The sequence below is a fragment of the Oryctolagus cuniculus genome, chromosome 18, assembly GCF_964237555.1.
Source record: "Oryctolagus cuniculus chromosome 18, mOryCun1.1, whole genome shotgun sequence".
Lineage (NCBI taxonomy): Eukaryota > Metazoa > Chordata > Mammalia > Lagomorpha > Leporidae > Oryctolagus > Oryctolagus cuniculus.
Window position 1 is genome coordinate 4,416,620 of NC_091449.1, and position 12,865 is coordinate 4,429,484.

Genomic DNA, 12,865 nt, shown 5'->3' on the forward strand with positions numbered 1-12,865 from the left:
ACCGGGGATGGGGGCTCGGGGAGGTGGGTCCCTGGCTCTGTGGGAACTCTGCTGAGCCCCAGGAAGCCATAGAGTGAGGATGCATGTGGCAGGGGGTGCAGCCACACACAAAGGGCCCCACATAGCACTGTTCCCAGAAACACCCAGGGCTGGGAGCTCACAGAGCCCTGGGGCTGGGCAGGGCTGGTGGGGCTGGCCTCTGCATGGTGTGGGGCTTCCTCCTGGGGTGAGGTCGGAGGTGGTCCTAGCATTTCTGGGACTTTACCGTGAACCGCACTGCATGCACGCTTTGCCAGCTCCTGTTTCTGGGAGGGGGACTTCCTCTCAACCAGACGCAGGGCTAAGGAGAGGACAGATGCCTGTCAGTGCCTTGCCACCGAGGCTGTGACGAGCCACCATGCGACTCTCATGAGGCCCCCACCCCAGAGCAGGCATCTGAGAGCCTGCCCTCTGCCCTCCACCCCCCACCCCCAAACACGGCTGAGGATAGGGTCTTCCATTCTGTCTGGGACCCGGGACCACTTCTGATTCACCTCTGGGGACGGCAGGCGCTCCTAGGGACTTCTGAGGAGCGGTGCCTACCAGAACGGTGCTGTCCCCACGTCTGAATCTGGAAGGGACACTGCAGGACCCTGAGACCGGAGTGCTGCAGCCACGGCCACCCAGAGAGGGGAGGTCTCGGGCATACCCCCACCACAGAGATGCTGGGGGCGACATCACCTGTTCAGGTTGCTCAGGAAGCGGCACCCCCATGTCATCCAGGAGCACAGAGCCCAGGTGCTCAGATCAGGGGAGGAGAGGCCGGGGGGGGGCTCAGGACACAGGGGCAAGGGACCCCCAGCCCCATGTGGAGTGTGGTTCCACACGAGCCCAGTCTCCCTCTCCAAATGAGAAACCTGGCACAGGGTGTGTGGCTAGGGACCCTGGCTGGCCTGGGCCAGGACACCCCCATAATCTCTGTTGCTGGGGGAGCTCAGGTTCTCTGCCCCAGTGGCCACCCTCCTGAAGCCCCTCACTGGGCCCCGGGCTGGCCGGCCCCCAGCAGGACCCCACCCCAAGGCCCCTGTCCCCCTTGTGGTTCCTCCTGCACCTGACACAGCCACAGCAGGGCTGCAGCTCAGCCACAGCTCTGCAGCGTCTGCCTTCTTCATTCACTCCCATTAGCATCGAGAGGCCTGGAAGATTCCAGCACCTCCCCACAGGATCCAGCCTCCTCCCATCCCCCACCACCACCCTAGCACCCATATGTGCACTCAACAGCTCAGGAAGGGGAAGTCCCTGCCTCAGGCCACCCGGCCTGTGCAGGGAGAACCAGAACCCTAACCGGGCAGCTCCTGGGCACCGCCCATGAGGGGCCACCCTGGGTGGGGCTGGAGTGGGGGAGGGAGGCCAGGCAGGCACAGCACAGGGGGCAGCGGAGATGGAGGCCTGGTCCTAGCTGTCCCCAGAGACGGCTATGTCCTGGGCCCGTCCTCAGAGACAGCGGGGGAGGTCGGGGAGGGGCTGCTCCCTTCCTGTGAGGCTGCAGATGAGGAACCCGTGACGTCTCCCCTCTCATCTCCAGCCGGGCTCTGGGCCTGTGCCCCTCACAGCTGCTCTGCTCCACAGGGACCATGGGTGGCAGGGACAAGACCCCAGCCCTCACTGCCCTCCTCTGCCTGGGTGAGCCGGGGACACAGGGAGAATGGGACCCCTCACAGGTGTGGAGGGGAGAGTGCCCTGCCCCAGTTGGGACCCCAGGGCTCAGAGGACCAGGGCAGGCCTGGGGGTCTCTGCAGGGGTGAGGAGTGGGGAGCAGCTCTCACAGGGACCTCTCTTCCAGGGCTGTGCTGGGCACCAGGGGATAAGGCACAGGCGGGTGAGTCCTCCCCTGACCTGGCTCAGCCCCGGGGCCCAGGAAGCTCAAGGTTAAGGAGCCCAGGGTGGCTGGGCTGATGGTGATGGCTGGGAGGGGCTGGGAGTGGAGCTGGGGAATGGGGCGGGGGAGGTGCGGCACCCTGGGGTCTGCAGCTCTGATTCCCTTCCAGGGGCCCTCCCGAAGCCCTCCATCTGGGCCGACCCAGGCCCCCTGGTCGCCGTGGGGAGCCCTGTGACCCTCTGGTGCCAGGGGTCTCTGCAGGCTGAGGTCTATCGTGTGTATAAAGAGGGCAGCCCTCTGCTCTGGGAAGTGCGGGCTCAGCAGGACTCCAGACACAAGGCTGACTTCCCCATCACCATGTCCATGAGCTCCTACCACACAGGGCAGTACTGGTGTGTGTATCGGACCCCGCTCTGCCTCTCCCAGCCCAGTGACCCCCTGACCCTGGTGGTGACAGGTAAGGGGTGTCCCCTGCCTAGAGTGGCTCCAGGTCACAGAAGGAAGCCAAGTGGGGTGCATGGGACAGCAGCCACCCACCCTAAATGGCTCTGCCCTCCCCTGCAGGGATGTTCCCGGCACCCAATCTGTCAGCCCAGCCAAGCCCCGTGGTGGCGTCAGGAGGGAACGTGTCCCTCTTCTGTCGCTCATATAGAGGGGGCACTGCCCATCTGCTGAAGGAGGGTGGAGCTGGCCCCCTGCATAGCCCAGAAGCCAGGTTCTCCCGTGGGGCTGGGGTGTGGCAGGCCACCTTCCTCCTGGGCCCCGTGGACAGCACCCACGGGGGCATTTACAGGTGCTACCGCGCTGACACCAACTACCCCCACGTGTGGTCCCTGCCCAGTGATTCCCTGGAGCTCCAGGTCACAGGTGAAGGGCCCAGTGCCCAGGGAGCCTGGGTGGTTCGGGGATTTGGGAACTCTGACCCTGTGGGGGCAGTGAACAGCTGCAGACCCCTGCTGGCTGTGGGCTCATGGCTGAGCCTACCCTCCTTGCCCCACCCCCTCTCAGGGCTGCACAGGGAGCCCTCCCTCTCGGCCCTGCCAGCCTCACTGCTGCTCCTGGGACAGAGCCTGACCCTGCGGTGTCGCTGTGAGCCCAGCTGTGACAGATACGCGCTGACCAGGCCCGAGGGGGACATGCCCCCCCAGCACCTTGCCGGGCAGCCCAGCCCCGACTTCCTCCTGGGCCCCGTGAGCGGCTCCCTTGGGGGCCGGTACAGGTGCTACAGTGGACGCCAGGGCCCTTACGCATGGTCGGCCCCCAGCAACCCCCTGGACGTGCTGGTTGCAGGTGGGGAGCCCCTGCCCACCACGTCCTGTCTGCCCCAGGCTAGGCCCGGGGTTGTGCCCTGGGGACACAGACCCCAGGAGACCCATGCTGCCCTGAGGGGTGGGAGGGGCTGCTCCCTCCACACTCTGTCCTCTCTCCCAGGAATGTACAGGAAACCCTCCCTGCAGGCCCAGCCGGGGCCCTCAGTGCCCTGGGAGCAATGGTGGCCCTGTGGTGTGGCTCCCAGGAGGTGATGGACACCTTTCTCCTGCACAGGGAGGGCTCGGACACCCCTCCCCAGCATCTGCGTGTCCCAGGCCAGGAAATGGCTGCTCAGGCCACGTTCATGCTGGGTCCTGTGACCTCAGCCCACAGAGGGACCTACAGGTGCTATGGTGCCCACAGCACCGACCCCTACCTGTTGTCCCAGCCCAGCGACCCCCTGCAGCTCGAGGTGTCAGGTGAGGACCCCAGCCCTCCCGGTCATCCTGGTCAGTGTAGGGCTGTCCCCAGGAGAGGGCTGGCCTGGGGGAGGGGACCTGGGGGTGGTCACCAGGGAGTGGGTAACAGCAGAAGACTCCAAACACAGGGACCAAGTCACCCTCTGTGGCACTGGGGGCTGGATGGTTCTGCTGGTAGGGGTCCTCCCCCTGAGCCTGAATGGTCAGGCTGAGGCAGAGGGGGTGCTGGGCCCAGCCTGGGAGAGGAGGCAGCAGGCTGAGTGGGGAGCATGGCAGCCCCAGTCCTCACCGCCTGTCCCCACCCTAGGAGGCCCTGAGGGTCAGCCGCTCACAACCATGGAGCCTGCCCCACTGAGCGGAGAGTGGGGGGCTGTCCTAGGAGGAGGGGCTCCGCTGTGCCTGACCTGGAGGTGCGGAGGCCTCTCTCTGCACCTGCTTCTCCACTCACCCGAGGAGGAGCAGCCTGGAGCACCTGGGGAGGGGGCACACACTGGGGAGCTCCTCCTGCCAGCAGCTCCCTGGTCTTTTGGGAGCGCGGGCCTTAGGAGCTGCAGTTTGTGGGCTCCAAACCAGGTGTGGAGCTGGCCGCCTGAGGAATGGGGAAGGCCTGGGTGGGGACTCCTTCGGGTCCAGGTCCCTGGGGAGAGGGGAGGGGTGGCCGTGTGGGCTGTGAGGTGGTGGCAGCTCAGGGGGTGAATGCAGAGACCCAGCGTGTGCCTGGGGCACAGCAGTGCTCAGTGCACGGTGCTGTTTCCCACTCACAAGGGCACCTGGACGCAGGGGCGCCCTCCCTGCCCTGCGCCTCAGGTCAGAACTGGCAGAGCCAGGCCCAGTCCTGCCCATACTGTGCCCTCATCCGGGGAGGGGTGGGGACCTGCAGGTGCAATGGCTCCCAAGCCCCGCCCCCTGTGACAACCCGCAGGGAGGTCTGGGCCCTTTATTCTCCTGAAGAGCAGCTCAGTGGAGGAGCAGCAGTGGAGCGTTTGTTCCTGTGGGGACTCCTTCCCCCGACCCTGGTTGGGCTCTGATTTCCTGACAAAGTTCCCATCAGCCCAGAGGGAAGGGACATCTCACTTCCTGGCTTCCCGATCCCTGGGCAGCCTGGCCTGTTTCAGTATGCGCACGTCTGTAGCTGCGTCCCTGCACAGTGCCCACTGTGATGTGTGCTGTCTGTGTCCATGTTCACTGTGAGTTGTGTCCCTGAGCTTGTAACTACCGATAGTCACCGAGGTCTACACTGTGACCTGGTTGTTCCAGGTCTTCTCACTTAGGAATACTGACTGTGGAACACAGTGGAGCACCACCGCTTAGTAAACGTGTGTGTGTGTGTGTGTGTGTGTGTGTCCCATGGTGGCTGTGTCAAGATAATGAAGACTTAGTTGACCACGGATAAAGAGGGCGGAGCAGCAGGTGCACAGGCTGAGGTGTGGGGGAGGGGAGGCTGCCCTGGACGTTGCCCCTCTGTGTCTCTGACACTCAGGAGCCCCTGATGGCCCCCGCCAGCTGTGGGCCCGGGTCCTCAGTGCTGAGTGCATGGGGAGGGTGGGGTCTCCTCCTCCTCAGTGTACCGTCCCTGTTCTCAGGGGGACCGGAGCCCAGCAGCCCCTCGCACCCCCAGCCAGGCTCCCCCGCTGGTGAGTGAGCTACAGGCTGGACTCAGGGCTCAGGCTGCTGCGGGGAGGTGGGGCTCGGGTGACTGGGTCTGGCCAGCCTAGGTGACCGTCTCCGTGCACACCCCAGCCCCAGCGCCCCAGGACCACACCCTGGAGAACCTCATCCGCATGGGCGTGGCGGGCTTGGTCCTGCTGGGCCTCGGGCTTCTGCTGGCGGAGGCTTGGTACAGCCACAAGAGGACGCGGGCTGCAGGCCGGCGGTGACCTGGAGAGAGGACAGCGCTGGGTCACATAGACCGAGCCCTGGGTGCGGGTTGGGTGGGGGAGTGTGAGCACAGTGGGAACCGTCTTCCGGGGTTGGGTTGCGGGAACTGTCTGGGGGCAGCAGGGGCTCTTCCTCTATTGAGCTGTGGACTTCTCTGCCCTGAGGTGGGAGAGCGCCCCCTGCAGACCAAATGTGGATCCGCACCATGTGCGCCTCCTGCTTTGCTCTTTCTTCACGGAGACATTAGCTCTGTACATTCTGGTGAATGCACTTCCCAGTGCGCATGCGTGAGCATCCGAATTTCAGCAAAGAACAAGGAGTTTGCTCCATGTAACAGAATAGACGAGCGAAATCCGATTTCAGGGTGGGCGAGGTCAATCCATCTGGGGAGTGAACTTTCTCTCTCTCTCTCAGTCTGTATCTAGCTTTGTAACTTTCAAATAAATAAAATATATGTTTTTAAAAAGTTAATGGTGTACAACATTGGGAATTTACTAAAAGTCAGCAAACTATACACTTTCAAGAGCTGGTTTTGTGTCATGTGAATTTGAGCTCAATAAAGAAGGAAACCTGCTTCCTCGAAATTACCATCCAATCCAACAGTTCCTCTCCTGCACATATAACCACAGGGATTGAAGCAGGAACCCAAGCAGGTGTTGCATCCACGGGTTCATAGCAGCCTCATTCACATGAGCCCAAGATGCCAGCAACCAGAAGAAGCACAACAGGTGAGTGGTCCACAACAGGCGGTGTTTGTGGACACGGCTGACACTCTCCTGTTAGAAAAGAAGGAGGGTCTGGATAATCGTGGAGAAACCCTGAAGATATAACAATACAGAAATCAGCCGGTGTCACAGACACCATGCTCTGATTCTGCTCTGAGAGGTGCCCGGGGGTGCAGATTCAGAGGGCAGAACATGGACTCGGGTGTGGGAGGGAGCGTGCAGGTGCCTGCTGAGCGGGTCTGGGGTTTCTCTCTCTGCTAATGAAGATGTTTGTGACAGGTGCTGGTGGGTACACGACACAGTGAATGTGAGAGGTAGCTACAGCATGAATTAAATTTCTGTCAGGTCTGTAATCTGTGCTCTGTGAATTTCAGCTCGACAAAGGAGGAAGACACAAACACCAGAAACATATTTGCCACCTATTTTTCCCTTTAAATGAACACGTAATAATTTGGGAGCTGCAGCATGGTACTTGAAGGTGTGCTGATCACACCAGGGCGTTCCCATCTCGTCATGTCTTGTGTTTGGGCCCCAGCTCCTCTCCTCGAGTTCTTTGTAGAAACACTCAACAGGTTATGTGAGCCATGGGTGCCTCCTGTGCTGTGCAGACAGAGCCGTTCCTCTATCTGACTCCACCTTGGGACCCGGGGACCAAACCTCCCTCATCTCTCCCCCAGACCCTTTTCAGCGATAGTGGTCACCATCCTACTCTACTACTATAAGATCAAATTTTCCAACTTCTGCTTGGAAGAGAGAACTTACACTGGATTCCTGGGAAGGCGTATTTCACTAAACGTTCTCCAGTGATACCCATTTCTCCACAAATGACTGGATTTCATTAACACTTTTTTAGAACAGAATTATAGTGTGGAGTTATGTACAGCAGTTAAGTCCCTGATTGGATGCCTGAATCCCACAGCTGAGTGCCTGGGTTAGGTCCAGATCTGCCTCTGAGGTGGCTTCCATTACTGCACACCTAGGAGACAGGCAGTGGCTCAGTGCTTGGTTCCTGCCCCCAGGAGGGAGATCTGGCTGCAGCTACAGACTCCTGACAGCCTAACACAGCCCAGGCTATTGCCAGCATTTGGCGGTTAAACCAGCAAACAAAAGATCTCTCCCTCTCTCTCTTCCCCTTTCAAACAAAATTATAAGTATTTTAAGAGAGAATAATGATAGACCTCTCATCTTATTTTATTCTGCCCCCTACCCCAAGAACAGGGAAAAATGGTGTCTCTCTGACAGTCCATCAAAGTCTAGGCTGCATTTTTTCTGAGGGATATTGCCAGTCCTATCATATCTGCCACACTAGGTTCTGTGATTCCCTCGAGTGTGTTTGTGAAGATCCCGTGCCAGGAAACCCCTGTATCTTCCTTGTCCCAACTGGAGATCTTGGGAAGCCACACACGAGGTGGTGGAGAAGGAACTGGGGTTGCAGAAGGAGGCTGATTCATCAGGACTCCCACGGATACAACACTGCAGGGTGTTACCATGGGACATAGAAAGGACTCCCACGGATACAACCATGCAGGGTGTTCCCAGTACCGACAGATGGAGGATTCCCATGAATACAATACTGCAGGGTGTTCCCAGTGTGACATAGGGAGGACTCGCACAATTACAACACTACATGGTATTATCAGTGCCCACAGAGTAGGATTTCCATGGATACAACACTGCAGGGTGTTACCAGTGAGACATAGGGAGGACGCCCACGGATACAACACCCCAGGGTGTTACCAGTATCGACAGAGGGAGCGTCACCTGGGCAGCCCCCAGTGTTGCCCTAGAGTAGGTGGTGCTGGGTGAGGAGACATCCAGGGTCTTCAGCCCTCATGTGGGAATTTTACCTGATTTTTAATAGACTTCTAGAATGGTTTTAGGGAACAAATGAGAAGTTACCACATGGAGTTGCTATAGACCCTTCACCCAGCTCCCTGTTAGCATTGTAGGTTAATATGGCACATTTCTTCCCAGCTCCCTTAGCTCAACTAGTCCATGGTTTATTTAGATTTCCTGTGTTGGAACCTAATCCTTTATCTTCTCCAGGATCTCACACTGCCTCTGGTTCTCTCTGTCTCTTTAGGCCCTTCAATTCCCTTGTTGGCGTTGACCTTGATGACAATTTTCAAGAACATGTGCAAGGCTCTCAAGGACACCCCGCCCTGGGAAGCTGTGTGACAGGACTGGGTGATGGGTCACTATGCAGAAGATGCCGGAAAAGAGCTGTCCCCAGCACAGCCCAGCAGGGACCCAGAGGATCCAGGAGCCTGGCTGCTGCTGCGGATCTGGGGCACCTGGTTCCCAAGGGAGCGTCCCCCTTCCTCCCTGGCATTTTCTGTGTGGAAGGAAGTCTACATCAACCCACACCTGAGAAGTGGAGCGCAATGCACCTGCTCCGGCCCAGCCTTCACTCTAGCTCTACCCCCAGGGTGGCCCAACCTGCTGTATCTGGAGGGGGCATCTAGGCCCCCTGCTTTCCGGAGGAGCACGTCTGGGGTTTCCGGAAGAGAAGTGCAGGGTCTCTTAATTTCATGAAGTTGGTGTGTGGGGTCTCCAGAGAGCACCCGAGATTCCCGGGTTTCCGGAAGAGAACTTTTGTGGTTCCTAAAGATAGTGTGTGGGGGTCTCCGGAAGAGCACGTCTGATACTGTAGCTATCCGGCAGAGGGGACTGGGGTCTTTATATGCACGCCCGAGGATCCCGGGTTTCTGGAAGAGCGCGTCTGGCATTTCCGGTCCATGAACCTTCTCTCTACACCGCAGCTCCCCTTCAGCCCCACCTGGCCCCTGGAGCCCTTGGTACCACGCCCGCTTCCTGGTTTACTTCTCGACGGTGACAACTCCCTGAGCGCGTGGGCGGCTCCTTGGCTCACCTGTCCGCAACAGTGTGGGACAGAGAGGGGATCCTGGGCTGCACCACCCCTCCGGGCCCCGACCCCCACCGCTCCCTTCTCCTAGCGCAGGTTGGGCACAGGGGAGGAGCTAACGGGGAGGAGACCCTTACACCTGCGCGCCCGCGTTCCTGCGGTGCAGCTCACATCGCTGTCATCATCAACCGAGGCGAATGGGGCCCGAAGCAAGGCGTCTCACAGTGGAATAAGACTCCGCCGTGGAACGAGTGAAACCAGGACGTTTGCAGCAAACCGAGGCACTGCGGACACTGTGGGAGTGAAACAAGCCAGGCACAGAGGAGAACCCACGCGGGAAGTCACTCAGGTGTGGGCTGTGAGGGACTCGGGGAGCAGCATGGTGGTCACCAGGGGAGGGCGTGGGATCCGCAGGTCAGAGTGCAGAGCTACAGAATCACGTAGGAGGAGAGGTCTAGAGGTGTAGTGTGTGTCATGGCGACTTAGTTAATAACGTTCATGGCATGGGCAGCTGAAAATGCTTAAAACTGTGTCAGATGCTCCCAGCACACAAAAAGTCTGTGAGGTAATGCACACGTTATCTAGCTTGAGTTAGCTCTTCTACTCTGTGTGTGTGTGTGTGTGTGTGCGCGTGTTTTATGTTTACATGACAAATAGACACAAATACAACCTTTGGCTTCAAAGTAACTATTCTTTAAAAGGAGAAAGTGTGCTGACCTCACCCCTTCTCTCGGGCTCCTGTGACAAGCCCTGCCTGGCCATGGATCAGGATCTGGGGTGAGGCCAGGACAGAACATTTCCTTGCCATGTTGTAACTCCTCCAGCGTCCTCTTGGATAAAGTTCCAGTGAGCCCCCGGGGCAGGGGGAAGGACTCCCTACCACAGTGCTAACACCAGGGTGGCCAGGGAACCATGGCTCTGGTCCTGGGAACCCCCGCGTCTCTGTGGTTGCCACCGTGGCAGCCCCCAGGTGTGGCGGCCCCCAGTGGTGCCCTGGAGCTCGTGGTCACAGGTAGGTGTCTCTCAGCCCACTGTGTCCTCAGCAGAGGCTCCTGGCTGGCTGTCCAGGGCCTTGTCCATAGCACGGGTGTGCAGAGGAGCATGGGAACACAGCAGAGGGAACCACAACTCGGGCAAGGATGAGACGTGAGTGGCTTCTCACCACCCCCCACATTCAGTTCTCGTCCTCTGCCATCCCCCAGGCAGCATCCCTGGGGACAGGAGGTCAGCTGAGCCAGGTGGGCATGGGCACAGCACAGCAGCCACAAGCGGTACACATGCTGGAGCATGGTCGAGTCCCAGTGGGCCAGGTGAGAGCTGAAGTTTGCGTGTCACAGCATGTCCACATGGCCCGGGACAGACTTCTATCGATTCCTCTTAGACACGTGAAAATGTGAAAACAGGCTAAGCCCACGGGCCATCCACAGAGAGGCCATGGGCTGGCTCTGGTCCTTGGGGCAGGATGTGCTGAGCTCTGCTGGGCACACAGCTGCACGAGAGGAAGTGCTGGTCAGGCCGTGCACAGAACTGCACCCATCAGCACACTCACACACACAGGCACACACACGCAGACACTCACACGCAGACACACAGATGCACACAGACATGCACAGACGCCTACACCCGAAGACACACATACACACATGCACACATACATGGGTACACACACCTCCACACAGAGACACATGCATACACATATGTACACACATCAACAGGACACATTAGAAACAATTCCATAGGTATCTGGGTTCAAGGGCACAGAAATAAAGAGCCAGTGGTGGAGATGAAGGCTTAGTTGAGAGGCTTCTAGCTCGAGTGGGAGCGGAAGCGGGTACTCGGCAGACACTGCCCAGGAGGTGGGCCCTGATGGGGTTTAGCACCTCCCAGGGAACAGAGACCCCGCCCCAAGTCCCTGAGGAGGGGGCTTTGAACCAAGGTCTCCACAGAGCTCCAGAGAGCGGGTACTGTGGACAGAAAGCAGTCAGGACCCTCGGCCCTCAGGGAAAAGCTCCGGTCACCACCCCAGCCGGCCACATGCGGGGAGCCTGCACCTGCAGATCTGGAAGCAAAGTCCTGAAAACCCAACACCCGCGGCCTTCACGAGAGCACGAGGCTGAGTCTGACCGAGTTGGGTGGGAACCTGCACACCCACAGCGTCCACCGGAGAGCTGCCGCCTGCTGGGCACCCAGCCCCGGGGGAACTGGGGGAGACCACAGAAAGGGTGCTGGGACCCTCCTCGGGGAGTAGAACCCACCGCAGCTGAACCCTCAGCGAGAACAACCAGCCTCAGGAGGAAACAAAGAGCCCTCCCCCCCCCCGGGGCGGGGACTAACTGGAACCCCATCACTGACCGTGATCAGTTGGCAGAGGGAGGGCCTCACTGGGGACTCACTGGAACTTTATCCAAGAGGACGCTGGAGGAGTTACAACATGGCACGAAAATGTTCTGTCCTGGCCTCACCCCAGACCCTGTTCCACGGCCAGCCAGGGCTTGTCACAGGAGCCTGAGAGAAGGGGTGAGGGCAGCACACTTTCTCCTTTTAAAGAATAGTTACTTTGAAGCCAAAGGTTGTATTTGTGTCTATTTGTCATGTAAACATGACACTTACACACACACACACACACACACACCTCCCATGATGCAATGGGAGGCCCGGGTTCGATTCCTGGCTGCAGATCTGGGTCCAGCTGCCTGTTCATGCAGGTACTGGAGCCGTGGTCCCGGGTTGGGTAGCTGGGCTCCTGCCTCCCGTGTGGGGATGTGGATGGAGCTCCTAGCCCCTGGCATTGGCCCGGTTCACCCCAGCCATCACAGGCATTTGGAGAGTGACCCAGCAGATGGAGCGCTCCCTCGCTCTCTCTCTCTCTCTCTCTTCTCTCTCTCTCTCTGCCTCCCTCCCTCCCAAACTTTCTGAATTTAAAAATAGAAGATCAGAAACTCAGGTGAAAGCCAGAGTTGGACCCCCACCCCGGGAGACCCCGTGGGGACTTTGGCTTCATCCTCACGATGCCAGGGTTGACTCAAGTTCCGTGGTCAGTGTTTGCAGAAAGTTGTGTTGGGGGAGCTCGGGGTGAGCCGGTCCCAGTAACCCAGGACAGGAGAAGAAACCCAGCCCAGGTGTCGACCCCCGGAGCCAGAGCGGCCCTGCCTCGGTCCGATGCTGTCTCTGAAATCCAGCCACTGTCATCTCCCCCAAGGCGAGTACTCACAGGTACGGATGTGATCAGGGCCCTGGGGACACCAGCCAGGTCACACAGGTGGGGTCTTGTTCACTGTCACTTCCTGGGAGCACAGAAAACCCGCCTTCTCATCCCCACCCTCGCTCCTGCACCTGCAGGGAGATGGCCGCGGTCCTCCCGGTTCTGTTGCTCAGAAAGGAGACAGAGCCCACGCTCCCTTTTCCAGACGGGGGGAGTCCCACGTGTCTCCACGGCCGTGAGGAGTTTAAGTGGGGGACACGAAACCCTGTGCCCTCCCTCGTCTCCCCTGCATGTGGACAGCACGGTGACCTCCCAGGGCCGCCCCGGGACTGGGCTCCTCGATCTGCCTTCCCCTCTGTTCCGGAGCTGCAGATGCGCTGTGAACCCACCCAGACCCGGCCCTGGGGCACCAGAGATGACAGGAGCCACCCAGGCCAGCAATGGACAGGAGCTCTGGGGAGGGAGTGGTGTGGTGTTGGAGCTGACAGGAACACCGAGGGCGCAGGTGTGGTTGGATGTCTGTGGGGCCGTGATCAGGTGGTGGAGGGAGGGCTGTGACCCCACCTGTAAGAAAGTCAGTGTGAAATCCCCAGGGTGAGTGGCGTG

The 12,865-nt window shown here is 59.5% G+C and overlaps 1 protein-coding gene across 1 annotated transcript; it reads left to right on the plus strand.

Moving 5' to 3' along the window:
- The first annotated feature begins 1,613 nt into the window (after positions 1-1,613).
- LOC138846780 (leukocyte immunoglobulin-like receptor subfamily A member 6) lies at positions 1,614-5,567 on the plus strand. The gene is made up of 7 exons (XM_070063485.1): positions 1,614-1,662; positions 1,914-2,315; positions 2,423-2,725; positions 2,867-3,175; positions 3,445-3,588; positions 5,172-5,222; positions 5,329-5,567. The coding sequence occupies exons 1-7, from the start codon at positions 1,614-1,616 to the stop codon at positions 5,463-5,465; spliced, it is 1,395 nt and encodes a 464-aa protein (XP_069919586.1). The 3' UTR covers positions 5,466-5,567.
- Positions 5,568-12,865: the final 7,298 nt, after the last annotated feature.

Excerpts from the sequence above, each read along its gene's own strand:
- LOC138846780 (XM_070063485.1), top strand. The coding sequence starts at position 1,614 with ATGGGTGGCAGGGACAAGACCCCAGCCCTCACTGCCCTCCTCTGCCTG. Across the intron at positions 2,316-2,422 it reads CCTGACCCTGGTGGTGACAG|GGATGTTCCCGGCACCCAAT; the intron begins GTAAGGGGTGTC and ends CCTCCCCTGCAG. Across the intron at positions 5,223-5,328 it reads CCAGCCAGGCTCCCCCGCTG|CCCCAGCGCCCCAGGACCAC; the intron begins GTGAGTGAGCTA and ends TGCACACCCCAG.